Consider the following 27,227-nt stretch of genomic DNA (forward strand, 5'->3'; position numbering starts at 1 on the left):
ACCCCCACAACCCCCACTTTGCCATGCTACAAAGAGCCTTTTCCCTCTGCTCCTCCCAGGCTACATAGGCCCAGTTTGTAGCTTGTCTGTGTGTCTGGAGCCTCCCTGAGCCCTGATTCCTGGGGTCCTATAGAGCTCTCCCCCAGCCCCCCCAGAGCTGTGTCTGTGGCACAAACCACAGAGGGTAACTGTCGAAGAAATGACCAAGCTGTTCTGGATCCCTCAGGCACCACTCAGTGCACAAAGTTGGCTCGGCTCTACCAGCCTGTCTTGAGCTGCTCGGTGCAGGTCTTCTCTCAACTCCCCTGAGTTTTCCTTCTCTAAATACTGTTGGTTTGAGGAGTGCTCTGAGCGCAAGGGGCTGACTAAGAGGTGGGGAAAGTACCCAAAGAGTTACGTGAGTGAAAGTACAGCTGCCGGGGGTGGGTGGGGGGTATTTAAGTACAGGTCGTTAGCGTTCCTCTGGACAACTACTTGAGAAAAAGTACACACACGTGTGCCCCATCTTTTTTGTACTCCAGTACCCAGAAGTGGAAGCAGTTGCATTTTACTCAGGTAACTTTTTGGGCACCACATATACATCTGCCATGGTGAGTGCTCTGGCTCCATCCTTAACATATTCCAAGGTTTCCATCTTCATTTCTGCGTAACCTCAGAGGCGTGGAGCGGGGGGTCCCTGATGAATCCCAGCATTTGTTACAAGCTTATTCCATTTAATACCTAGTGTTGTTCAGAGGCATTTGCCTTTTTGTTGTTTATTTCCCCTACATTTAAGTGAGAGCACCACTCGCAGGAATAAGGGATCTGCCCCCTCCCTTCTCCGCTCCCAGTTAAACTAACCCTAAGATAGTATAGCCATAAACAGGGATGGTCTCCTTCAGCCTCCAGCTACGCTGCGCTACCCCAGCTACCGGGGCTGCATCGAGATGGATACGCTGAATGAGGAGGTAGTGAGTCTATACAACTTCCAGAACACCTTCCATCTGGACACGGCTGCCGACAAACCCTGTGCAAGGTATGAGAATTCAGCTCTGCCCCCGGGGGGGTGAATGTCTCCTGTCGCTCCAGGGCTTGGAAGCGCGCCAAAATCGTCACCAGGGAGGGTGTGCTTTGTAGCTCAATCTTCGACTTAGTTTGACCATGACAGATTTTTGTTTAAGCTCTTCCCCCGCCTCCAAAAGTGGGTAACCCTTTGTCTTGTCTTGGTCAGGTCCAAATCCAGAGGCGATCCCTGGCTGACGGATGGCTCCTACTTTGATGGCACTGGCTACGCAGAAATCAAATTTGAGAGCCAGATCGGGTCGACCAAGCGCTTTGAACAGGAAATTCGGGTAGTCTCTTACAACGGGATCCTCTTCTTCCTGGAGCACCAGGCAGGTCCCTTTCATAAGTTTTGTCCCTTTGTTCACCCTGTTGGGTGGGGGGCGGTTATAAATTGAGTGAGCCAGTGGAATGGGGACATCTGAATCTTGTGATTGTGGTGTGAGGCATGAGCTGATTCTCACTCTGATCTCTAGGGTTGGGTCAGGCCCCTTGCTTGGAAGAGTTTGTGGTGCAGGTGGATGTAGGACATCCAAAAGCACTGCCGGAGGATGAGGGTTTTCAGGGGGTTTGAAGCAAGGCAAAGGGCGGGCCGTTGGGAAGCTGTATGTCTGTCACACGCTTCAAAAGGTTCACATCCAGCACAGCCCGCTGGCCCAGGGTATGGTGTCAGCAATGAGAAAGAAAGGCTGCTTGTAGGAGCCCTGTGAGGGAAGCGGTGAGCCCTGCCACCCCCCTGGGTAGCCTACCTCCCTTTCTGAAGAGCTAGACCGGGTTTCCTCTTGGCTTTGCAGCTGAGGATGCCCCTGGCCGGCTCAGCCTCCCTTTCCATTTGATGCTGTGCAAGGACAAGTGTTGCTATGTTATGAGGCAGTCCCTGAGATTCTGCTGAAGTTGTGTAGTCAGCTGCCGCACGCGCCATGAACCCAAAGGCCATGACTACGGATATCTTCTCCCATAGGTCCCAGGCGCTGGGGGGGAAGCTGGGCTCCATCTTCTCTTCCTATCAGTGCCGGAACCTGATGGTGCGCTGGCTCCAAATGCTGCCATCCTGTGTGGGGGTGGTGGGGCTGTCACCTCAGCACACTGAGAGGCTGAGTTGGGCTTGTCTTACCTTCCCCTCAGGGGCAGTTCCTGTGCCTGGCTGTTCAGGATAGAAGGCTGGTGCTTTACTATGACTTCAAGGAAGGCCTTGGGATGGAAACGGCCAGCAGTGACGCATCTCTTGCCGTCAGCAGTACCGCAAACAAAGCGGTAACACAGGCCACCCCCGAGGGGGAGGTTTCCTGGGTGCCTAGACAAGTAACCTCTGCTTGGCATCTGGAAGGGAGGTGCCTGGCTTGATCCAGCTGTTGCTTTCCTCTTCTCCCCCGCTGGCCATGCCAGGGTGTCTGCTCACTGCACAGCCAGCTGCTCGCTTTCCTCCCTAGGCATTTGCTGGTGGCCCCGTGCAGGCCAAGGGCTTGTGTAGGCTGCTCTGCCCACCCCCTCGCATGAGCTCAGGGATGTTGTCCCAGGCCCAACAGGGGGTGAATGTAGTGAAGCAACTGACACCTATGCTTGTGGGGAGGCACTGGCTGTGTCCGGGCAGGGGCAGGGGCTGGGCTGAGCAGGCACTGGCTGTCTCTGGGCAGGGGCTGAGGGTGGGGGAGCAGAGGTGCTGGCACTGCCTGCATTTGCAACCATGTCACAGGAAAGGCCGCCACAGTGCCAAACAGCTGGACAGTGCAGCCCAGGCTGACTGTGGTAGTTCTCCCCCTTAGCAGGCGTGTGAGAGCTCAGCTTGCCAGAGATTCTCTACATGGATGCGTCTCCCCAGGGGGCTCAATCCCCCTTGCCAGCCTGCACTTCTCAGTAGAAGCTCAAAGCCTAAGTGTGGTACTTCCCAGGCATTGTTTCTCCCATAGTTGGGCAGGGCTCTCGGCACATGGAGGCTTAAAACAGGACTGACCTAGTCCTGCAGACTCTGGGACGCTGTTTTGGTGCTGTGGGGCTGACTCCTGCTTTCATGCGCAGCTCCATGGGGGACAGACCCTGACCCCAGACTGCAGGAGTTCATTTATCATTTTCCTCTGACTCCAGATCCAGATTTTCCTCCTCAATATGAGTTCCAAGAAGCGCATTTTAGTGCGGCTGGAGCGGCACACCATCTTCATGGTGGAGCACGAGAACTCCCTGGAGAAAGCCGTTTCCTACTACCTGGGGGGCGTGCCCATTGCCCTGCTGCCTGCAAGGTGACAGCCCTAGCCTGCAGGGGGAGAGCTTCGAAGGGGGCAGGGTGGCTCTTGGAAGGGAGGCCAAAGTCTTTCTGCTGACTGCTTCAGCATCCTTCCCTGAAGGGGTCACATGATGGGTACCAAAGTCTCCCCTGCCCACTCCTCTGGCACAGCTGCTGTGCCCAGGTGACTGCCCACCTCTCTGAGGTCAGCCAGGGCTTGGCGCTGACACACACTCCAGGTACCAGACACCTCCCCGGCCCCGGAGTAAAACATTTCCCCTGGGAGTCAGGTCTGTTCGGTCATAGAGGTCAAGGTCAGCAGACACCGTTAATCTGACCTGCAGTGTGAGGCGGGCTGTAACACAGCCACTTCTCCCCTTCAGCTTGAAGGCCATCTTCCCCAATGGGGGGTCAATCCGGGGATGCATGAAGGGACTGAAGGCACTTGGCAAATATGTTGACCTGAAGCGCATGAACACGGCTGGAGTGAGCTACGGATGCACCTCGGACCTCCTGGTAAGTGCTGGTTAATTCTCTCCACTGCCCCAAGAGGTAAGGCGTGAAGTTGTCTGCGTACGCTTGTGCTGCCTGACCCTCTGACCTGGCACCTCCAGAAAGGGTCCGAAGGCAACCCGGCAGAGCAGTGAGCGCGATCTCGGTGCTGTCTGCCTCATGGCACAGAGGGCCGATTCTCCTCTCGTGCTGCTGTGGAACAAGCACGCGACAGAGTGTTCAGTGCAGAGCCCCAGCCCGGAGGCGTGCCACTGGTACCAGTGCTGAGCACGCTGAGGGAACGCACTGCCGTGTGCAATGTATACACATCCTCCTCTCTGTGGCACCTGCTTGCCCCCTTTTTTACCCCAGTCTCTGAGAACGCGCCCACGTTACGGAGCCTGTTCCAGGGTAGCTGGCAGGTAGCTGTGCTGGCACAACCCTATCACGTGGAAGTTGCCTGTGTCGACAAAAGGGATTTTTCCATCAGTGTAGTAACATCACCTCCTAGAACAGCGGTTACCATGTCAGCCATAGCCTTCTTCTGTCAGCCAAGCTGTGGCTGTGCTGGGGATTGGGCATCGTGATCCCTACGCTGTGGAGCACTCCCGCACTGGCTCAAATACCCTTAAATCACAGACCAGGCCCAAGGGCCACTGTCTTTACAGTATTTAACCTCACGACACCCCAGTGAGGTAAGGCAGCACTGTTATTCCCATTTTACTGCTGGGGAAACAGCTGTGGGTTGACTTGCGGCTGTCTTGTTCACTTGTGAAGGGCTCCCCCTTCCTGGAGAAATGCCCCGTGACTGTGTTTTCCTTCTCTGCTGCCCACAGGTGGCCCGCTCCATTCAGTTCCACGGCCATGGCTATCTGACGCTGTCTCTGAAGAACGTGCCCTCGCTGCAGGACTTCTACACGGGCTTCAGCTTCCGAACCAGCCAGAGCCATGGCCTGCTGTACTCCCACACCACAGCGGTATGGCTGCTGTGCACTTCTCCTGCGCCCCCCTGCCTCCACCTTCCACCTCCATTATGGCAGGGCCCCACGTTTCACCTCAGAGGGGGCCACACGCTTCTGAACTGTTGCTGTTGGAGGTCTGGGTGGCTCTTACAAGCAAGGCTCAGTGAGATGGGACAGGGCAAGCAGGAGGAGCACTCCTGCATCCTGCTCACCCAAAAGCCCAACCCACAGCCCCATTTGCTGCCTCACCACAGGGGCATGACGAATGGGAATCCCAGCAGGGAGCAAGTGAGGCCTTGCATGGGCACAAGGTCTTTGGCTCTTAGGAACAGCTGAAGCAGGGAGTTTGCCCAACTTGTATTTCTGGGCGTAGTGCAAGAGGTCCCTGAGGAATTAGCTCTGGTGGTGAGTGGACAGTAAAGGGAAGGGAGGAGAGGTGTCTCTGCTTAGGTAAGTGGTGCTGGTGGATCCCCTCTGCCCCCTTCTTCTGCATCTCTGGGAGCCAGGAAATCCTCTCCACCCCCTTGGCCCAGAACTGGACTCTGGCATTGCTGCTGGAGGCAGATTCCCTCAGCCGTGTGGAGCTTTCACTTCCAGTTCCACCTGGGGCACCTCTTCCTGACTGGATGGAGGCAGCCCCTTGTGGTGACATTACCCTGGTGCCACTGAGCCTGGCAGAAATCCTGGGAGGCAAGTTGCATCAGGAGGGTAAATGGCAAATGATTCCCTGCCATTTGGCTGGGTCGTTCTTGTGCGAGTGGCGACTTTTCCCCCTCAGGAAGGGAACTGCCAGGTGTCCCTGAAGAATGGTCGAGTAGCTGTGAAAGTGCTGAAAATGGAGCTCACAACAAAGCATGCCTACGCCGATGATGCCAGCCACTATGTCGCCATCTACAGCAACGCCACAGGGTACATTCCAGTCACCCCTTAGCCCAGTGCTCTTGCTGCCAGTAGGCCTGGCTGCAGCGCAGCATGCCAGGGTACCCGGGCCGGACACATCACTAGCCAGGTTCCCCTTGCAGGGTTCGGCTTTACGTAGACGACCGGCTCCAAGGAGCTAGGCCAGGGGCTGATCGCTACAAGAGGCACCGGCGCCAAGAGCCGCAGACGCTGTTTCACCTCGGCGGTTTGCCAGAGGCTGGTGCCATTAGCAACCTGACAGGCTGTATCGGGAATGTCTTTGTGAGGCGGTGAGTGCGGTTGCCGCTGAGGTGCTGCCTCCTTCAACTGCCGGGGGCTGTTAATTGACCCCTTTTGTCCCTTCCTCTGCCTGATTAATCTGCTCACTTCTCCCTTCCCCCGGTCCCTGATCCCACCCTGAGGTGACCAACCCACCTGGCGTGTGCTCAGCAGTTCAGGCTGTGCCACCCCAGGACTCACCCCCGTCCCCGGCGTGTCTGGAGACCTCTTTGCTTTGTGCACTAGGAAGTCAGAACCGCAAATGGTGGTGGACCTGCAGCAGAACGCGGAGAGCTTCAACGTGACCATGAGCTGCCCGTCGGACCGGCAGCCGCAGCAGATGAGAGCGCTTCTGAGGAGAGACAGGTGGAAACGAAAGGTATGAGACTCTCTCTTCCCGGGTTGCCTTTAACTTTTTCCACTCATGGGTAGAATAAATTTGGTTCTCTGCAATGAGGCATGCGTGGATGGGCACCACCCGTAGAAACACAGGCTACTGGCTGTGTGCGCTGTGGACGCTCTGCTAATTGTCTGGGCAGCACCTAACTCTCTGCTGCACAGCCACCCAACCGCTCAGCTTCCAGGGAACGCTGCTCTCTTCCCACCCCTCAGCCCCCTCCTCCTCTGCTCCTGTGTCCCAGCCTCACTGTATGCCAGTGACTTACAGGTGCAGTCGGAGTCAATGGCTGGAAATGGGGCAAGGCTGGGGATAAGGCCCCCATTGCAGTTGTGGTCAGGATAAACACAGGGCCATCCTGTGAGCTGTCATTAGCTGTCTGGGTGTGGACAGCAGAAGAACTGTCTTGTGTTCCCCAATCCCTTCAGTCCATCCCAGATTTTCCCTGCTTCTGGTTGTGCCTTGCAGTCTAGGGCCCTGCATCCCCAGCACTTGGGCTGCATGATGGTTGGTGGGGCTCAGGATCTGCTCTGCCCTTCCAAGCCGCAGTGTGTCCCCAGCCATGCAATGAGGGACACTGGTGTGTGGGGCACTTCAAAAGGCCTGGGACTGGGCCCTGCAGATTCAGTGATCCTATGAGATTAGTGATCCCCTGTTCCCTATGAGGTTGCTTACCAGGTGGCTACAGTTTTAGGATGTGGGGAGAATTTAGGGTCTGCTGTGAAGGGGGAGTAGAGAGAGATTCCATACACTGTTGGGCACAACGAAAGAGAGCACAGCAGCTCTTCTCTCTGGGCCCAGCTCCTCCAGCACAGGGGTGCTCTGGCTGATACAGATACCAGGTACAATGGAAACAGGCGTGGGGCGGATACGTTGGTTTTGGGAACTATTGTCACCACACACAAGTCCTCCAAGACAGAGCTGCAGCTTTCCTTTCTAATTTGTCCTCTGGCAGGGGCCAAGCAAGGCTGTGCTCAGAGACCACAGGCATTCCCAGGTCCCGAGCTGCCAGTTACCTGGGCATCCAAATGCACCTCAAGGTGCCTTCCGCTTCGGAGGCCCCTCCGTGAGCTACCTGGAGTTCGATGATATCCCAGGATCCTTCCGTGAAAGGTACGGGCCTGAGTCTGCATGGTCTCTGTCCTCCCAAACCCTGCTCCACCAGCCTCTCCCTTGGCTCTTTGACAGACCCTGGAGGAATCAGGAGCAAGTTATTTTGACCCAGATTGTTAAAGGTATTTAGGCACCTATCTGCAGCTTTAAGCACCTAAATCCCTTTAATGATCTGGCTCTTATTCTTGGTTCTCTGAAGTTGAAAGCAGGGTTAATACTGACCTGCTCATGGGATGGCTGAGGGTCAGGAAGCCCCAGGCAGCCTCATTTGGAAGGTGCTGTAGCAGTGGCATGGTGGTGTTAAGCTCTAGAAGCAGAGAAGCAAAGCAAAAAACTTGAAAAGGATCTCACAAAACTGAGCGACTGGGCAACAAAATGGCAAATGAAATTTAATGTGGCTAAATATAAAGTAATGTGCACACTGGAAAAAATAGCCCTAACTATACAGACAATACGATGGAGGCTAATTTAGCTACAACTGATCAGGAAGGAGATCTTGGAGTCATCGTGTATACTTCTCTGAAAACACTCACGCAGCGTGCAGTGGCAGTCAAAAAAGCAAACAGGATGTTAGGAATTATTAAAAAAGGGATAGAAAATAAGACAGAGAATATCTTACTGCCCTCATATAAAGCCATGGTACGCCCACAACTTGAATACTGCGTACAGATGTGATCACCTCATCACAAAAAAGACAGACGGGCTGTAGAGAAGGTTCAGAATAGGGCAATTAAAATGATTAGGGGTTTGGAACGGGTTCCCTATGAAGAGAGATTAAAGAGACTAGGAGGTTTCATCTTAGAAAAGAGGAGACTAAGGTGGGATATGATAGAGGTGTGTAAAATTATGAGTGGTGTGGAGAAAGTGAACAAGGAAAAATGATTTACTTGTTCCCATAACATAAGAATGAGGGGACACCAAATGAAATTGATGGGCAGCAGGTTTAAAACAAATAAAAGGAAATTCTTCTTCACACAGCGCACAGTCAAAATGTGGAACTCCTTGCCAGAGGAGGCTGTGGAGGCTAGGACTATAACAGGGTTTAAAAAAGAGCTAGATAAATTCATGAAGATTAGGTCTATTAGCCAGGATGGGTGAGGAACGGTGTCCCTAGCCGCTGTTTGTCAGAAGCTGGAGATGGATGGCAGGAGAGAGATGATTACCTGTTCAGTTCACTCCCTCTGGGGCACCTGGTATTGGCCACTGTCAGCAGACAGGAAACTGAGCTAGATGGATCTTTCGGTCTGACCCAGCATGGCCGTTCTTGTGTAGATGTGGGGGAGAGTTGGCACCCCAGCTACCTTACTGACCAGTCTTTCTTGTTCTGCAGGACCCACTTCTCCATGGACATCCAGCTGAACTCCTCCAGTGGGCTGCTGTTCTACGTTGCCAGCCAAGACCGTGACTCCTTCATGTCCCTCTTTGTCTCCAATGGCCGATTCATCTTCCTGGCAGATATCAATGGGAGCAAAATAAGAATCCGGAGCAAAGACAAATATCGCAACAACAGGTGGTACACGGTAAGCCGAGGAGCAGCTGGGCAGGTGGTGGGAAGAGCAGAACGCTTGGCACTAGCTCTAACTCATCCCTTGCTGCCCTTTCTGCATCTCTGTGCTGTGCCATTGGGGCAGGAATTGCCCCCACAAGAGGGTGGACATTGGGAAGGGTTTTTGTGGCAGTTGTGTTGTTAGGGGCAGTGCTGGTTTTCAGGTGGCAGTTGTTTGTTGCAGCCCACGTGCTTATCCCACTCCTCTGGTGGAGGCATGGAGTGTCCACAGAGAGCAAAGAGGGTGACAGAAGGGTCAGGTTTTCAAATGGACCGTCTCCGTTTCACCACTGGAATCGCGGGGGGGGGCGGGGCCTATGGTCTTGCAGCCAGAGTTCTCGCACCGCTGACAACCTGACCTAAGAACCCTTTTGCAGCATGAACCCACACATATGTGCATCGATGCTGAGGCCAGAGTTTTGCTGCATCCTGAACTGTATCAGAGCCTTTCCCTCCCTTCCCTGATTCAATCTGATTCTTCCCTGTCCAGAGAAGAGACAGGGACCACGGGCTGAGCAAAGCGTACGTGGGGGGTAGAAACAAAGGCTTACTGCCGTGGGCCCTGCTTGCCGTGCGGGGAGTAACTCTTGCTCGTTTCAGGTTTTCTTCCGCCGAGATGGGAACAGGGCTCAGCTGGTCATCAATGGCCTGAAGGCTCAGAGCAGCCTGGTGGCCACCACTGGAGACTTTCTGGCTCAAAGCCCCTTTTACGTGGGTGGAACTCCTGCTGTGAAAGCCAAAGCTCACATTCCAGTAAGGACTCCTGGTCCCCACCACCCCAGCCCCCTGTAGGGAGAGCTTTTATATCTGGCGAGGGACCCCTTTTAGATGCTGCAGCCTTTGCAGATGAGCTTGCCAAGAGCTTCCGTCTGTTTAGCTTGGGGCCAGATGGCGGGCACAGCATGCTCACATCCTCAGCATCAGGCTTTCTTCCCTGCCAGAATGGCATAAAGGGGCCATAGTGCCGAGGAGAGGCAGCTCAGCACAATGCCCAGATGTTCATGCTGTGCTGTTAGATTTGCCAGCTGCCTTCAGTGCCATGAATAACAGGCTCCCAAGTTTCCTGAGGACGTCCTTGGGCACTGGAGGGGCTGTTCTCTGGTGGCTTCGTTCCCGTTTCCAGGGCGTTGCAGAGAACAGTGGTGGCCTCGCTCCCCTCAGGGCTCTGCCTTGTCACTGTCCCTCTCCTCACCCCTCAGGCATGGCATGCTCTTGAGTGGGCCAGTGTCTGAGCAAACCCAGCAGTCCAGCTTCCATGGGCATCACCGGGTGCTGGATCCAGTACTTAGCCAGCAGGCGAGGGCTGATGCGAATGACCAACTGTTGGGAGAGGGTTGTTCCATTGTCCTGTCGGGGAGTCAAGAGTAGCAGAAGTGGTAATCCCAGGAGGGGTTGGTGGGCTCGAGAAGATCCCTGCAGCATATCTCTTGGCCATGTGTGTGTCCCGCCTGCACCAACAGGTCACGGACCAGGCCTGTGAGTGCTCACCAACCCTGCCCCTCTCCCACCTCCTCAGGATGCGTCTGCCTCCAGCTTCAGCGGCTGCCTGAAGAACTTGAAACTGGATGGGAAACCGCTGCACACCCCTTCTCGCATTTTCGGGGTGACGGCCTGCTATGAGGGGGCTCTGGAGAGTGGCATCTTCTTCGCTGCAGAGGGCGGCTCTGTGACATTAGGTATCGGCCTAGATGGCTTGGCCCCAGGCTCCCTGATCCCGCAAGCCCTCCCTCCCCACCCATGTCCCTGTGGCACAGCTCAGATGGGTGCTTTCCACATCAGCCTGACCCTTCACGTGGGAGGCTCCCGTAGCCTCTCATTCCAGCACAGCTCCCGGCACTGCCTTACCTGACGGCTCCCGTTTCCCTTCCAGCCGACTCTGTGGTGTTGGGGTGGGACCTGGAGCTGAGGCTGGAGGTTCGCCCCCGGAGTGCCTCAGGCCTGATTTTCCACGTGGGCACGCAGAGGCAGCACTACCTCAGTCTGTATGCAGACAACACGAAGGTACCTCGGCAAGGCAGGGCTGGTGTGGTGAGGGCTGGGAGACCGGGGAGCGGGGCGGGGGTGTTCTGAAGGTTGTACCTGTTGAGAGAGGCCTTTCATATTGGGCACAAGCTGAGGTGCAGGCGGCAGGACACGCAGAACGAGGTCACACGGCGAAGCTTTAAAATTATTCCTCCCTTCACCCGACCCTCGCTGCGTCCCTGCTGCCCCCACGTCTGTGAAGCTTCTGGACCAGGTCTCTTGTTGCTCTTCCATTCCATGAGGGATTCCTGGGGCTCGCCTGGGCCTTTGGAAAAGCTTGTTCCAGGGAAAGGAATAAAATCCACACGTGGCATTCCCCCTGGGGTGAGGGGGCCAGAGGGGCGCTGCTCCAGTCCAGGGGTGGAGAATCCCAAGAGGCCATTGACCCACAGAAAAATCAGTTGGGGTCCACACACAAGTGAGAAGCAAAAACAAACCAAAATGGCCAGCTGGCCTGGCTGCTAACAAGCATAAAAAAAAGCCCCCGCTCCAAAAACCTGCTGACCAGGCCCCAGAAGAAACGTCCCATGCACACGAACAGTCCCCTGTCGGATTGCAGTTTCAGTGCTCAGTTTACTGTGTTGGCAACCCCACCCCCAGACACAGGTGCTGCTTCTGTGAGGAATTCTCCCCCACCCCCGGCTCCCCTGACAGCAGTTAGACACTCCACTGGGGGGTGTTGCAATGCTCGGCCCGCCAACACATCCTCACATCGGTCCCAGGCCACTGCCATGCAGCCTTCAATGACCGGTGCACAAGCTGCTCCTCAGCTACCACCACACCTCACATGTGATCTGCGCTAATAACCCTGCCAGGTGCGCTCTGCATCAAGTCCATGATGTCTGATGCAGAAGGGCCAGCCTGGGATACTGTCTGACAGGACAGATGGGAGGTGCTGTGGCTTGGGGGGTCCCCCTGCAGCAGGGCCAGCCAGTGCTCACACTCGGGTGGGAGAGTCACTGAGGCTCAGACACTTGCTATGGGGCAGGAGCATGAGCACCGGCTTGCCCCACTGTCGGGGGAGCCAGATCAGGCCCACAGGCCGTCGCTTCCTCACCCCTGTTCTGGTCACCTCCCTCAGTGCCCTGCTTGTGGGGATGCTCTGATACCATGGGATTGGGCCCTGCCCCCACCTCTCCCACGCAGCAGTAAGCCCCAAGTGGCCTAACCTTGGTTCTGTTGCTTCACTAGGTCACAGTGACAGCGAACACTGGGGCGGGGGAGTTCTCCACATCGGTGGCCCACCCGTCCCTCTGTGATGGCCAGTGGCACACCCTGGCAGGTGAGATGGCAATAAAATAGCAGCTGTCTGTTGGAGTGATCTTTTTTTCTCTCATGCCCCAGGGCCAGAGGAGTCTCTGACATCCTTCTGCTGCCCTCCTGCAGCGCATCCTGTGCTCAGGGCCACTGGCACAGCTGGAGAGAGCTCAGCATTCAACACACGATTGCTCCCTGTGTTAGGACGTCAGCAGGGGGTTTTTAGGCCTCTGACAACCCTTTCCACGTACTCATGCCCTTTGTCGGAGGACTTGGAGCACTGAACCGCATTCATTAAGGCTGTCGCTGGGCGGGATTAACTATCTGGTATCTGCATTTAATAGATGGGGAAAGAGTGAGTCACAGCAAGTTCAGTGCTTTGTGCTGTCGCAGAACACATCATAACAGCTGTGAATAGAGCAGAACTAGGTGTCCAGACACCCAGCTGCCTGCTGTAACCACTAGCTACACTGCCAGCCTTAGCTTCACCAGTGTCGTCGTCTTCCCGCCCCCACCCCAAACAGCAAGGGGAAAGTGATGACATTTCACAGCACACTTGGACAGGTCTCATGGCACACCACTGTGTCACAGCACACTGGTGGAAAACCACTGCAGTAAGGTGTCAATTTCAGTGATGTTTTCATTGGGAGGGCCACTATGTCCAAGCAGGAGGTGCTCTCCAGTCACTCCAGTGAGAGAAGTGGGGGGGGGGGGGGCAGAGGGGTGGGCTGGATGGAAAACCTGACCCTTGTGTGCCAAACGCAGGCAAATTCTGTCTCGCCAAATCATTTGAAAGCTGTTTCGTTTCATTCCGTGGTAGAACCAAAGCTTGTTCCAATGCTGCCATGCTCTAGCCAGCACTAATGGGGATTAGCAGCACTGACTATTGGGGTTTCTTTCCAAGTCATCAAAGACAAAAACGTGATCCGGTTGGATGTGGACAAAGATGCAAACTACACGACGGGACCCAGCCAGGCTCACTCAACAGCTACCACAGAGACACTCCATCTGGGGGACGTGCCAGGTGAGTCAGAGGAGCAGTGCAGGGCTGGCTGGGGAGTGCTGCAGCCATAGAGCTCCTGGTTTCTGATCTCAGTCCCAGAAGGTCAGAATTGCTCAGTGCCCAGGGACGTGCACTGAAGAGCTCAGCTGGGGAAGGGATGGCTGCAGCTAGCTGCTCCTCCCTATGCATCAAACTGTAGGGCTGTATTTGTAGCCCTTCACCCCACAGCATTTCACGGGGAGGAATATGTGAGTGTTAGGAGCTCTGTAGGTACCAGCCTGAGACAGGGCTCAGAACGTCCTGGGAGGGGGCTTTCTGCTGGAGTCTGGGCAATAGCCTCTCTCCATACCTGTGGTTCATTGGCCGATTCATTATAAGTTCTATCCCAACTGAAGCCAGATAGACTGTGCCAGCAGTGAAGGTTAGCCCCAGGAGCACATGCATACACATCTCCTGAATAGCCTCTACCTTCAGGAAGTTCCTTGCCAGGCCCAGCAGCCCACACAGAAGCAGGGAGATGCCTTTCGCCTCAGCAGGCATGAGTCTGGGCCTAGAAGTTTGTTACTCGTTTGGTCTTGCTGTGGACTTAGGTTGGTTGAAGCCCTTTGCTGGTGGAGGTTTGTACTGAGGCTGAAATGGGCCTGTGCTCTGCAGCTCCTTCCCCATTTCTGCACTGCAGCTTGGTGAGGCTGAGCAGGAAGACTCAATTGCCAGCTCTTTGGATAGCTGGAGAAAGCAAACCACACACACCATTTGAGAACTAAACCAGTTTCACTCCACGACATCTTGTCTCGCAGGAGACACCACTCACTTCTCTCTGGCTGTTGGGTCCATTTCAAGTCACCACTTGCCAGTGTCTGAGACTAGAACCTGTTTCTGCTCTTGGTGGAAACACCTCTCATGCTAACCATTGCTCTTTGTGCCCCTGCAGGAAATGCTTCGCTGTCTCTGCTGCCTCACCTTCCCCGTTACGTCGGCTGCATAAGGAATCTGGTGATAAACCGGACCCGCATTGACCTGACACAAGCTGGGACTGTTGGGGGCTCCATTGGCCTTACAGGCTGCCCTGTGATTTAAAGTGTTTAAAGCCTGAGCTAGGGAAAGCTGCACTACCTGCCAGGTGCCTTGCTAGGGGCTGGACAGTGAGCTGCCCATCTCTTGCAGCCTTGAGTAAACAGCTGCTGGGGACATGTGACCTCAGCAGCTGTTGTGCAAACCAAGGTCCAAACCCAGAGAAGGGCTGAGCCAGCCACACATCTTTTTCTCTTAAATCTGTTTAGTTTATTTGTGCCCCCTAGAAACGTAGCTCTCCTTAAACCCCCATCTCCAGTACATAAGTGTTAGGGCATGTCTTCACTACCCACTGGATCCAGTGGGAGTCGATTTATCAGGTCTAGTATAAATGTGATAAATCGAGCTCCAAGCACTCTCCTGTTGACTCCGGTTCTCTGCCAGAATGAGAGAGGTAAGCGGAGTCAACAGGAGAGGATTAACTGTTGGCTTACTACTGTAAGCAGACCTAAGTATGGTTAGCTGCTTATCTTTGCACTGGAGGGTCAGACTTATGGTGCCCCAAAACTTGAGAAGAATCAGGATTTGTATGCACAGAACTAGTGAGCTACTTCTAACCCACTTAAATGCCCCTTCTGCCCCAAACCTGCTTCAGCCTGCCACTGCCAGAAAGGCTCAATAGCATCTGAGACCAGCCCAACAGTAAGGGAAAGGTTTGTCGCCTCCCCCTGCTGCCCCCAAGTGTGCTTACTTCTGTCCAGTCCCCTGCAGAGTAAGCACCTCTTTGGTGCTGCTGTGGTATTAAGCATTTCTGTTGAGGCTGAGACAGCACAAGCTCTCCTGCTTGGATATGCACATTGACAAAACATCTCAGGGCTCTGAGCTGCTTTAGCAGGATGCAGTATTCTGAGAGTGAGGAGGGAAAGACCTAACTGGCACTGATTAAAACAAGCTGAAAGGAAGATTCCATGTTTAAGACATTCATCCTTAGGGCAAGGTGGGGACAGCCCAGGAATATCTGAATCTTTTAAGCTTGCCCACTCACACTTAACTCCCCTAAATGCCTAGTTAAGACCTCTTTGATGAAGCAAACAGCTGCAGAAGAAATTGGATTTATTTTAGGGAAAAAAAGTTTAGTCCTGTCACTTTGCCCTTTCCAGGACTTTGAAGATTTCCCTGGTAGTGTAGCTTTCATTTAAAAACCAAAAAAAAAAAAAAAAAAAAATTTTCCCCAGCCACCTATAGTTCATTCACATGTCATATGGTGTGTGTGTGTTTGTGTATATATACATATATATATATAGGCCCAGGGGGACAAAAATCTTGCTTCTGAAATGAATTTAACAACATGATTTTCTATGATGTGGTAAATATTGTAAAATGGGCTTCTGACAGGTCTGGTTTGTATTATCTTTCAATAATGACCCATTTTTAAATTGTAGCATTAAAGATGGTCTTTGTAAATCTGTGGTACATACTGAGTGAAATAAAATTTTATCTACACTTTGAAGAGCAAACATGAGAGTTAAGCAGCAGCTAGATTCTTTTCTTGGGAGGGAAAGGAGCAAGGTTCATTTAGTAGAAGAAATCTGCTTGGTCAGACTAACATAGAAGTAGGTGATTGATGTGACCTTTTGTGCTAATAGTTCCCAACTGGGACCCTGCTACAACCCTGATGGTGCTTTAAAAGAGGCAGCTGTATACTCAATTTGGTGGTCCTAGTTCTTAAACTAACAAACTCCCATCATGCTGTCCTTTGCCCAGGCCAAAAATCCTCTCCTACATCCACATCCCCATCCCCTACCCTGAGCTCCCTTCTACACCTAAACCTCCATGGAAGAAGTGCAAGCCCAGTTACCAAAGTCTACCTCCTGCACCTGCCTTGTCAGTGCCCACCCTCATACTAGATCAGGCTTCTCTTCTGGCCATAGAATCTGACAACTGTGGTGCCTGAAAGCTGCTGTAATAGTTAGCAGCAACAAGCAGGGTCTCAGTGCCCATTAGTATCTAATGCCTGTTTCTTTCCCTGTCCCACGCAGAGTGGCTTAGTTTCTGTGGACTAGCTCTGCACTAATCTACCCTCTCCTATTCAAATCATCCATTATGCCAAATACCAGGGTCTTCATTTTTCATTCATCAATCATTCTGCAAGTGTATGCCCAAATAGCTATAATACTGGCTCCATTAAAAAGGTATATGGACACACACAGGCTGTAGCCATGATTTTTTTTTTAAATTAACTCAATACCAGGGAATATTTCCAAGGCAAAAGTAGACATCACTTTTGCTTTTGAAAACTCCCCTCTACAGCCATCATCCACTCCAAAGCCAATTCCAAGCAAAAACTATGTTTACCACTTGCTTTGGATGAAGAGAGAAGTAGCAAGCACTTTATCAGCCCCTTGCTGCCTAACAGGCTACTTCTTTAAATGACCATAAAGTGACTTGGCAGATAAAAATCCTTTATTTGTAGGTTTAATAGAAGGATACTATGACATTAGCAAGTAATCCTACTGAAGTTGCTTAAGTTAATGTCTAGGACGATTCATAAGGGAAAGCATATCACTTAATCTAAACTCATATCTTCCTCTTCATCTTTCTTGTCCTTCGATTCTCCATCCTTCTGATCTGACGGGACATTGTTCTGCATTGCCTTGGCAAATGCTTCTACATCTGAAAATTAAAGAGGTTAGCTTTTCCCCCAAAGGACAAGGTGCATAATTATAAGTTTAAACAGGTCATTTAGCCAGGAAATAGTTTTGCTCAGCAGTTTAGGAATAACATTAGTGCATGGTTAGATACAATCAATGGAACACCCTGGGCCTGATTATACTCTCTCACAATAAAAGGCTTGCCATAACATTTCCAGGCTTAGCAGAGGTACCAAAAATAATTGGTAACTGCTTCAGTAAATTAAATATTTCATGAGAAAGTAGTATTAGCAGCTGAGTGATTGCAACAGGAGCAGTATGTTTAGGTCCTTAGGTCACTTTGCAAGCTCTGCTGTATTTAGGTATTGTGCATAATTCAAAGAGCACTGCAGAAAAGCTGTACTAGACCTTAGCATTTAATCGAAAATACCAACCTCAAAAGCTACTTAAGCATCAATACTTTAAATAACTGGAGATCACATCTTCTAGAACTGGAAGGGACCTTGGGAGGTCATCTAGTCCAGTCCCCTGCCCTCTTGGCAGGACCAAGCACCATCCCGGACATCTATCTGCCCCAATCCCCAAAAGGCCCCCCCTCAAGGATTGAATGCACAACCAGGGGTTTAGCAGGCCAATGCTCAAACCACTGAGCTATCCCTCCCCACACTGTGCAATCTCAGAAGAGACTGAATGCACACACTTAAATGTTTTAGATTCTAGTGTGATGGAGCGGAGTTTAGTGATTCTATTCACTAATTAAATTTTTCCAGAAAGCACAAAAGCTCTTAATCCTCTTAATTTAGGCACTTTCCTCATTTTTGCAAATACTACCAGAATCTAGTCCCATGACAGAACTCAATGTCTGAATCAGTCATTTACTACAAAATAGCATGCTGTACATTCAAGGCTCTTTCCACAGAAAAAAATACTTACCACCTTTATTCGCTGCATCTACTGCCTCAGCTGGTAAGCCAAACTGACTCATTAGTGGGCCAAGTTGTCCTGAAGCTAAAGCAGCACTGAACATGCTCAGTGCCTGTGAATTGAATCAACAAACACCAAATAAAGACCTGGATTTTGTTTCTGCAATACGGAGTAGCCATGACATACTAGAATATGCTAACTACATTGGGTAGCAGGTCTCACTTGAAATTAAAAAAAAAAGTTTATTCCTCAGGCCACTGATTCTTGGCATACTGCAGCTCCCTCTCTAAGCCCTGGTTTGCAGACACAGCATATTAATTTAGTTCATCACAGAATGTGGGCAGGCTCTTTTTCAATCAGTTTGAAACAGTACTCTAAAACAGGTTTAAATGATACCAAAGTGTACCCTTACAGAGACTTGTAGCAATGTAATTACACTGTTTTTAAATACATTTGTTAAACTGGGACAACTTTTGTTGGAATGCTCAAAGAGAAAAAGAGTGCAATTGTCAATTGAAGCTTCATGAGACTGGACATAAGAAACCTCCGTAAAGCTGGCATACCAACCTGCCTATGGCATGAATACTCTGCTTTCTGAGAGACTTCATGACAAAGACTGCAAGGCAGGGGGAGGAGTTGGAGAGGGAAGGGAGCCCAGACCATGGAAGAGAAGGGTCTTTAGACCAGGTACAATTCAGTAACTGCCATTGAAAAGTAAGTCTTTGCATTTATTGAGAGTGTAATATGGGAAAGCACCAATAGATATGGATGAGGTGCGCAGCTATTTTATGCAAAAAGAAAAATGTATAAAGAGAATTTGATCCTTGCATGTCCATAAAAACCAACAGATGCCCACTGCTTGTTGATGGAAAGAAGCCCTGGTCTACACTACGAAGGTAGGTTAAAAAACAAGGATGTGAATTTTGCACAGAGCTGAAGTACTACAGTTAAACTGGCCTAATCCTTCAGTGTATAGACTGCACTAGTTAAACAGAACAGTGTGTCACTGTGGTACCTACCTGCTGAAACTGTGGAGATGTCAGAGTATTCTGAATCTCTTCTGCAGTCTGTGGCAGTGATTCCCCAGATGGAAGATAAGGCAGCAACCGCTCCTGAACTTCTGCATTTGCCAGAATGGGAGCCATAATCTCAGGAGTCAGAACGCTGGCCAAGTCAACTAGGATAGAACAAAGCAAACCAGTTTACTAGAATGAGAGCCACTAGTGATTGCAGTGAATACTGACATGTGACACTTTACTGATTTCTGGGCAATCTTTGGCACACTGACAAATCATCATTTATCCAAACTAGGTTAGGGTTCAACAGAAAGGCTTCCAAACCAATCTGAAATTGTATAGGATAGTAAACAGCCTTAAGGCACATATGAGACTCAACAGCTGTGTGGTCAGTGCACTGTTACCTTGCTGTCCTCCTGCTCCAGATGGCACATTCATAGTAGCTAAAATATTCTGAAGATCACTCAGTTGAATGGGTTGAGTTGGGCTTGTCGCTGTGCTGGTTCCATTGCCCGAACTTGGTGCAGGGCTGGGACTGGTAGCAGATGCAGCCACGGGAGCAGATGGGGCTGGCGTTACACGTGTAGAGGAAGTAGTGGAAGATGGCGTTACAGCAGCTGACTGGCTGCGAGAACTAAAAATGTAATTAATACAATTAATCCACAACAGCAGCAGTTACTTTGCACTTTGATAAACAGCTTCCAGCCAACTCTGACACCTCAAGGAGCATATCATCCCCATTTTAAAAGGCAAGAAAAAAAGTCTTGAATCCCACTGTTGTAATTCACTAGAAACCCATTCAATGGAACAATCACACTAAAGAAGAACTACTCAGACAGATGTATGTCTCTCTTACCTTGACGATGAGCTGCTGGCTGGGGGTCCCCCACTTCCCAACAAGCTAGCCAGGCCAGGTCCCGTCAGTGCACCAAGCCCACCTTCCATAAACGATGGAAAGACATCTATTTAGAAACTACCGCATGTTCTCTCCCTTTATAAAAATAAAGGGATTTATTTGCTCAGATTTGACTCAATTGCATTTACAGGCACCATTATTTTATGCTGTCTAGAAGAGAGATCATTTTTACACCTGCAAGTCACGCTTACTAAAATAATGGGATAGAGAAAAGACAGAAGAAAATAATGCTATGCCTTTTTATGAAAGTGGAGGTATTATTCAACTCTGATCAAAAGATGCTTGTGCTTATTAAAAAATGCACCACACCTAGCTATAAAGGCTGAAGTGGCCTAGATTTGTAGAATACAAACAAAAAGCCTCTCAACTCAGCAAAATCCTCCTCTATTCCAAGAAAATGGGTTTTTAATCCCTTATAGCCCTACAGTCCCTTCAGTTTTAACTCTAGGACACGCATGCAGCAGACAGGCAGCTCTGTGTTGAAAGATGCTGCAGGCAGAACAAAGTCAAGTAGGATAGTCCACTGCTTCCAGCAGAATACTGCATAGAAAACACAGCAAAGCATTAATGAATGGCAAAAAGCCAAAGGAATGAGGTATGAGTCTCGTACGCAAGAATTTACAGTCAGAGAATCCCCCATCCTGTCCCCAGTCATAGCTTCTCTAAGATGGCAGCACGAATGACCTACACAGGACTAGAGGATGGTTCAAAAGAGAGCTTTCAGCAATTTCTCCTTGTGACTTCTTCTAAAACCTCATGATGGCCACGTGGCTCCACTTAGTACATATTTCCCTTTGCAGCTGCTTCTTATCACAAGTCTAATTGCTGTCTGCCTTTCCACATGAACATCTGCATTCAGTTGTCCAATCTTTTAGAAACTAGCTGAAGACAGTTAGAATGCCTCATTAATAAGTGCATGATGAATGAAACTATAGGACCAAAAAACACACAGAAGAGGAATAAGCAAGTAATCAGCTAGCCATTTGTTTCTCTGTTTTTCTGTCCCTTCCTTTCTGCAGGAGTTCCCCCAGCACTAGTGGCTCATGTTGCCTCCCCTGTAATAGCACATTTCCTCCACTACTCTTCTGATCATACCACTTCTACAGCAGGAGAGCTAAACTACAAGGCTAGTGTTACTGCAGCAGTTCCTATTGAGAAGCTCATGTATGATATGATGGAGGACTACAAACTAGATTGTAAAGACAGATGCCATCCAAGATTGTGTTCTGCCAGTACTAGCAAGGCCCCAACCAGCACAGAGACACAGCAGGATCAGTACCCACAGAAAAAAAAGCACCTGATTTCATTCTTCATAACTTAACTAGTACAAGCAGGCCAGAACACTAAGGGAATGTGCGCCTTGAATAATCTTAAAATGCCTTATAGCCAAATTAAAAAAAAAAAAAAAGAAGTGAGTGTGGTATGTATGTCTCACTGTCAAATTTGAAGAGAGAAAGTCATTAGGATTCACAGAAATCAACCACTGGCCTAAAAAATAAGATGAATGCTCTCCTCCATTCCTTCCTAAAAAGTTAGTCTTCCACTCACTAGCCATCATTCTGCTCCTTTAATCCTAGAAAATAGCTCAATGCAAAACTAACAAACAATACTCAATTTCTGAGTGAAAACCTACACAAGATCAACATAGGCCAAGTCGAACTATTGGTCACTCTGCTTGATATATCCTGTTTTCTAGTTTTATTTCCTATTTGTTAATCATGTATTTGATGAAGGGACTTTGCCTTTGCACATGAAGAAAAGTACCATTGAAATCAGTGAAAGTATAAGAAAATAAATCAGGGTAATGTAAGATTTTACCCAGTAGGAAAACACACCATCGGGGCATAAAGATATGAAAGCTTTTTACCAAGTCCTCCTAAGCCCGTTGGTCCGATCAGCTGCATGAGCTGGTTATGGCTCATATTTCCAAGAAGGCTTTGCAAGCCACCCTCACCTAAAAACAAAAACATTCTGAAATACAAATTCACATTTTTTCATAGAATTCTGGCTCAAGCACCAGGAGATTAATTGATGTTCTGCAAGGAGAAACCATTTCAAGTGTTTACTATTTTAAGATGCTCAAAAATGCAGCTTTGCTTTAGAAAAAGGGAAGACCCAAGGAAACCTAATACACACAACCGATAGCGGTTTCTTCTGGCAGACTCATTTTTTAGCCTGCTCCGTCCTATTCTAGAAACACAATTTATTTTGCAAAGAGTGTGTTTGCATTTCTGGAATAAGCCTTCTCCCGTCACCCTCCAAAATCAGCAGGGATTTGTTCCTACAAAACTGCCAAGTGTGTACAAAAAAATCTTTCAAACCAAGAAGGCGCAGAGAATAGATTATACCTCCTAGTGCTGAGAGCTCGTGGCCTCCACTTCCACTCCCACCCAAAGCACCAGGCATTGGTGGATTGTTCAGATACTCATTTACTTTTCGGCAGTGTTCTTCATCTTTATCAGTCTTCGGTTCCTGTAAGAGAGCACTGTTCTTCAGCCTCCAAATGTCTTGAAAAAGAGATCAGAAGTTGAATAATTCTTTAAACTGTAGTCCCCCATCCACTCATTCCCTCAGTACCTCTCACACATATCTGGAACTCCTTTGTTTCAAGGCATGTTACTGTTAATTGTCACAAACCTGCATCCAAAAGAAAAGTCGCTTTGATCCTGCCTTGAACTTAAGCACATACACACGACCTGTAGTACACTGAGGTACCCTCTTAAATTCACAGTCATCAGGAAAGATAATCAAGTCCTGGAAAGGAGAGAAAAGAATAAAAGATTTAAATACTTTGCCTACTTCTCACACAAAACATATCTTTAGGCCTTCTTCCACACTGCCCCTTACACTAGGTAAGTATTTTCAAACCTTCTTTGTAAAGCCACCGTCTTACATGTCTCCTTAAAGACTCTTTCAGTAGGGTTCATGATAAAAGGTACAAAAGAGCCATAACAAAATTATTAAGAGTGAAACAACGAACTTATACTCACATCTTCAACATTGCCAGAAGTCCTGTCCTTCCAACAAAAGTGAATGAGGGAATCATCAGTTTGCTGGATGTAAACAAGACCTTTTCGTTTATCTGGAGTTACAGTACTGCCTTTCAGAGACATCTTTCCTGCACGAAATTCCACCAAATATTTGCTGGATGAACCACGGGAGCCTGGCACAAGGCTTGGAAACAATGCACCTGAAGACATCCTGAAAAGAGACGGTGGACTAGAAAAATAGGACTATACAATTTCCTCCCTCCTGCCGCCCTCCCTCACCCACTACAATAACTCATTAGAGCCTCAACCAAGAACTAAATTCACAAGAGAATGTTCTTGAATTTGTGGCACACTGTCAGAAAGCTAATGTACTAACAAAGCTCTACTGCTTGCATGGAAGAGACTACAACCTCCCCTTTTCCATACTCTCACAAAACTGATCCCTTAAGAGATTAAAAATGAAAAATGACTTATCCATGAAACTCAGTCTTTGAACCTGAGAAGCATGCTACTGGCCAAATCAATTCTGTACGCTTCAAGGTATTATTGTAATTGTCCCTTTCTTTCAAACATTTCTAAAGCATCTATCACTGTAGTATCCAAGTTAGAAGTTTACACAAAGGCCAATACCTATAACTTCAATGGCAAAAAGTGCTATGGTTTCACAACTATGCACTGTGGTTTCAAAACTGCCTGATACAGGTGCACCATATTCCACAGTACTACAATGTTTGATGTAGCATAGGACACTACTCAGAACACATACAAAAGTTAAACATTAGACTAGAATAAACTCTCAGGAATAGCTCGTCACACTAGCTTTTAATTTGCTTCTGAGAAGCAGACTGGTTCAAACAGTGGCACTTTCCACCATTTGGTCCAAATTTAAATGATGTTAGCATTTCAACAAAAAATTGCATAGGACTTTACATCTTCAAAGTACTTTAAAAATTAATTCTCGTACTATACACATAAGCTAAGAAACCATCTTCATTTTGTAGAGGCCCACATACACAAAGGGAACTCAATGACTACCCTCAGGTTGCATATCAAGGTAATCAGTAGAAATAGAAACAAAAAACAGGAATCCCAACTCCCTGTCACGTGCAATACCAAGCTCCTTGCTGTACAGTGGGTGCATTCAGTAAATAGGGCAGTGATCATGAGCTATTTGTACTCAGGAGGCAATGCCTATGACCGTCAGCGCCGCATACTTAAAGGATGTATTTCACACCACATGACCCATGTGACTGTGCATCTAAAGTCTGCCCTCGCCTCCAGCCAGCCTGAAATAGGACCCTCCAGGCCAGAGGCACCACAGCGCATCCCAAATGAACCTTGAACGGAACCATGACGCGTTAGGAACCGCAGTGTGAGCTAGTGACAGAAGCCTGGATTGGGGCTCAGAAGAAGTGGCCCACTACTAGCTCTGCCCCAGGCCTGCCAGGTGACCTTGGGCAAATCACTGTACCTCAGTTTCCCCAGCAGGCAGACCAGTGTGAGGCTGCTCCGAAACGCTTCACCAGCGCCGGCCGCCACGAACCGGGTCACCAGGAAGCTGCTTCAGATAATCTAAGGGCGCAAAATCCGCGCGAATACAACCCGCCGGGTGGCTGGACGCGCGAACGGCAGCCCGAGCCGCGGGGCGAAGCCCGGCGCGACAGCGACCAGGCCCGCAAGCGGTCGGGTTAGGGCCGAGGGCCCTGGAGCGCTTCGCGGACAGCCTCGGGCAGAGGCGCTCGACTCGCAGCTGGGAGGCGAGCGCCGAGTCTCAGCTCGACCGCAGAACGGGCCTAGCAGCCCGGAGCTGCCTCCCGGAGCCCAAGGCGCTCCGCCGGCCCAACGGCCTCCTCCCGCGGGGCTCGACCTTGGCCCCATCGCCTCGAGCCCGAGACAACCCCCTAGAGTGGGGCTCATGCCCTGCCCCCCCCGCGCTTACCTGCCGCCTTTCCTCAGACCCCTCTGCCACAGCTCTTCCGGCTCCCGGTCCCCTGAAGAAACACGCAGATACCGCCCACCTCTCTGTCATCCATTGGAGCCAGCCTCTTCCGATACACACCGACGTGTTCTTACTCCTTCCCATTGGACCGATCATACGTCACTCAATACCAGAACGCCCGACATTCACCGTTCTGTATTTACTGGGTTTGGTTGAGAGCACGCTTCCCCGCCCGCCTCAGCTAATATGCTGTGTCACAAAGGCTGAACCATCCGCAAAGGAAGGGGGGAAGGGTTTCAGATTACTGCTGTCGGTACCCACTGTGCAGGAACTCATTTGTCCCTGCGCGGGGCAAAGCACATCAGCGGCGCAACAACTTGGAGCTGCTCCTTCATCCGGCTCCTGCGAGGTTTGGGAAAGCGGCCCCTATTGGGGCCCAATGGAACAGTCTGGAGCGCCAGATGGTGGCACCCAGTAGAACTGAGCGCGGAGTGGTCCATCTGCCTGGGTCTTGGTGGTTGGGGGGAGAACAGCTCCTAGTAGCACTCAAGGAGAAGTGCCCAGGGAACAGCCCATTCACCCTGTGAAGTCGGGGGAGACCCCTTGGCTTTGAGTGGAGCGGAGAAAAGCAGCCGCTGGTGCTGTGGAGTAGCTGCTGTGCCCAGGGAACGTGGCTGTGGGGTTTAGCTGCTAACTCACCCCACTTGGCCAGGCCCTGGCTCTCCCTGGATTCCTGCAGTCTCTGCCCCACCTGCAGGGGGCGAGCCACTCCCTGCGGGCTGTGGGTGCACAGCCAGCCACCAGCTGCCCCAGGGAGGAGCTGGCCAAGGCTGTGCTAAGAGATGCTCGAGATGCATTTCCACACCTGGACCAGGAACACCCACAAGGAGGGTGGAGGTTCTGGCCTCCCATCTTGCCGCACGATGGATGCTCAGCCACAAGGAAGGGAGCACTCCAGCTAGTGATGTGAAAGGTTAACTGGTACAGCCTAGAGCATCCTGCCATAGGCTGGGGGTTGCTCCAGTTTCACAGGGTCACCACGGACAGGAATGCTCCAGCTGAGCAGTAGTAGGCCTGTCTCTAGTGGCCGCAGGAAGGAGGGGCTGCTGGAGAGGTTGCTGGAGCATCCCCTTACACACACACAGACTGTAGACAGGCTGCGGTGGCTGGGCTGGAGAGCCCCCTCCCATGGTGTGCCAGGAGCACTGTCAGCGTGTCACACACAGGGGCACTCCTGCCCCAGCTGGAGCTGCCCATCTGTGGCAGGGGAGCCATTTTAGCCCAGCTGGGCTGGAGCAGCTTCCCTCCAACCCACTTAATTAACCAGTTAAGCCTAATGTTTAACCAGTTAACCAATTAAATGGGATTTTACATCCCTAACTTCAGCTCAGCACGAGCACACCCACAGCTCAGGCCGATCGCATAGAGGCCTCAGGCAACAGCCAAGTGCCTTGACGTGGTGGAAGAACCAAAAGTTACTTAGGCCTAGCACTCTGAGGCCTTGCAGCTTGGAAGCAGTATCCCTATACAACCACTAACTACCGTTATCTGATCACTGAGCAACATTTTTTAAAAGTCTTTCCTCTTCCACCTCCATCCCTCTGTGTACCTTTCGGCTAGGGATGCAAGTTTTTCTCAGCATTATAAAGTAGGGTTGCCAACTCTCTGATTAGAAGGGATGCTCCTTTTTATTCATCTGTACACAACAAGAGCAGGCATTGGGGAACGCTGCTAAAGGCAGTAAGACGTACCCCTAGTAAATGTAGATGATTAATGCGCATTAATAATATTACTGAGAGAAGGCTCAAGGACAGGGTGCTAAGAAAATGATTTTTTTTTAAATACAATATTGACAACCCTAGTATAAAGGAACATTTTATGCAGAAACAGCCAACTCAGTTTGCAAACAGAGCACAACCCGTGTACATCAATCCTGCAGACCCTGCTCTACCTGAAATTGGGGCAAGAGAAGATGTTTTTGTGCTGGCAGTTCTGTCCCCATTTGCTCACAGCCAGCATTGGTAACAGAGTAAGAGAACACACAATAAACCAGCCACGTGAGAAAGTGGGTGAAGAATCTCGCCTAATATGGGACTGAGCAATGCAATTCCAGCTATCACCATCGAGCAGCATATTTTTTATAAGTAGCATATATTTAAAGAGAGAAGGTGGGTGAAGTGAAGTTTTTAAAAGAAATGCCCCATATATTGAGCTTTCCCTTTCCTTCCCTCAATCTACCCATGCTTCCCAAGTATTTAAATGTTTATAATCTCCTGCAGGGCATTTCTACATAAAAAGGTATTTTAAACTGGGGCGCAAAATAAGCATTCCCTGTAATTTTCCTCATCTATGTGCAGAATGAATTTTTTATATGCAGCAATATGGAGGTGATGGATACAAAATTTGTGGGGTGGGGCTGGGAATGAGGGTCTTGGAGCTGGGGCAGCAGGTTGGGGCACAGAGGTGCAGAGACTCCAGCTGGAGGTACAGGCTCCAGGGTGAAACTGGAGAGAAGTGCTTTGGGATGCAGGAAGGTGCTCCGGAGGGAAA

The 27,227-nt window shown here is 50.3% G+C and overlaps 2 protein-coding genes and 1 long non-coding RNA gene across 7 annotated transcripts in view; 1 reads left to right on the forward strand and 2 right to left on the reverse strand.

Moving 5' to 3' along the window:
* LAMA5 (laminin subunit alpha 5) overlaps positions 1–15,751 on the forward strand; it is a 178,643-nt gene extending 162,892 nt beyond the window's left edge. For all 3 annotated transcript variants that reach the window (XM_075012169.1, XM_075012170.1, XM_075012171.1), the window contains 17 exons: positions 882–1,015; positions 1,211–1,373; positions 2,167–2,295; positions 3,124–3,275; positions 3,643–3,775; positions 4,588–4,728; positions 5,492–5,622; positions 5,736–5,903; positions 6,139–6,271; positions 7,245–7,402; positions 8,733–8,922; positions 9,549–9,701; positions 10,465–10,624; positions 10,819–10,949; positions 12,162–12,252; positions 13,132–13,251; positions 14,162–15,751. In XM_075012169.1, coding sequence (XP_074868270.1) covers positions 882–1,015; positions 1,211–1,373; positions 2,167–2,295; positions 3,124–3,275; positions 3,643–3,775; positions 4,588–4,728; positions 5,492–5,622; positions 5,736–5,903; positions 6,139–6,271; positions 7,245–7,402; positions 8,733–8,922; positions 9,549–9,701; positions 10,465–10,624; positions 10,819–10,949; positions 12,162–12,252; positions 13,132–13,251; positions 14,162–14,307 — 2,433 coding nt within the window. In that variant the 3' untranslated portion in view covers positions 14,308–15,751. The remainder of the gene's footprint in view (positions 1–881; positions 1,016–1,210; positions 1,374–2,166; positions 2,296–3,123; positions 3,276–3,642; positions 3,776–4,587; positions 4,729–5,491; positions 5,623–5,735; positions 5,904–6,138; positions 6,272–7,244; positions 7,403–8,732; positions 8,923–9,548; positions 9,702–10,464; positions 10,625–10,818; positions 10,950–12,161; positions 12,253–13,131; positions 13,252–14,161) is intronic.
* Positions 7,360–8,699, reverse strand: LOC142022401 (uncharacterized). Its single transcript, XR_012647949.1, has 3 exons — positions 8,566–8,699; positions 7,625–7,709; positions 7,360–7,480 (listed from the first exon to the last, which is right to left on the reverse strand). It is a non-coding gene; the product is annotated as an uncharacterized LOC142022401 (long non-coding RNA).
* Positions 15,752–16,686: 935 nt separating the features above from the next.
* On the reverse strand, positions 16,687–24,798 carry ADRM1 (ADRM1 26S proteasome ubiquitin receptor). 3 transcript variants are annotated; one of them, XM_075012181.1, is made up of 10 exons: positions 24,678–24,798; positions 22,739–22,949; positions 22,386–22,502; positions 22,097–22,220; positions 21,616–21,702; positions 19,689–19,770; positions 19,237–19,466; positions 18,836–18,993; positions 17,826–17,928; positions 16,687–16,914 (listed from the first exon to the last, which is right to left on the reverse strand). In XM_075012181.1, exons 2-10 carry the CDS (start codon positions 22,946–22,948, stop codon positions 16,808–16,810), a joined length of 1,218 nt encoding a protein of 405 aa, XP_074868282.1. In that variant the 5' UTR covers position 22,949; positions 24,678–24,798; the 3' UTR covers positions 16,687–16,807. The 3 variants fall into 3 exon arrangements, with proteins under 3 accessions (XP_074868282.1, XP_074868283.1, XP_074868284.1); XM_075012182.1 differs by lacking the exon at positions 24,678–24,798 and adding an exon at positions 24,210–24,582; XM_075012183.1 differs by lacking the exon at positions 21,616–21,702.
* Between the last annotated feature and the right edge of the window lie 2,429 nt (positions 24,799–27,227).

Source organism: Carettochelys insculpta, chromosome 17, assembly GCF_033958435.1.
Source record: "Carettochelys insculpta isolate YL-2023 chromosome 17, ASM3395843v1, whole genome shotgun sequence".
NCBI lineage: Eukaryota > Metazoa > Chordata > Testudines > Carettochelyidae > Carettochelys > Carettochelys insculpta.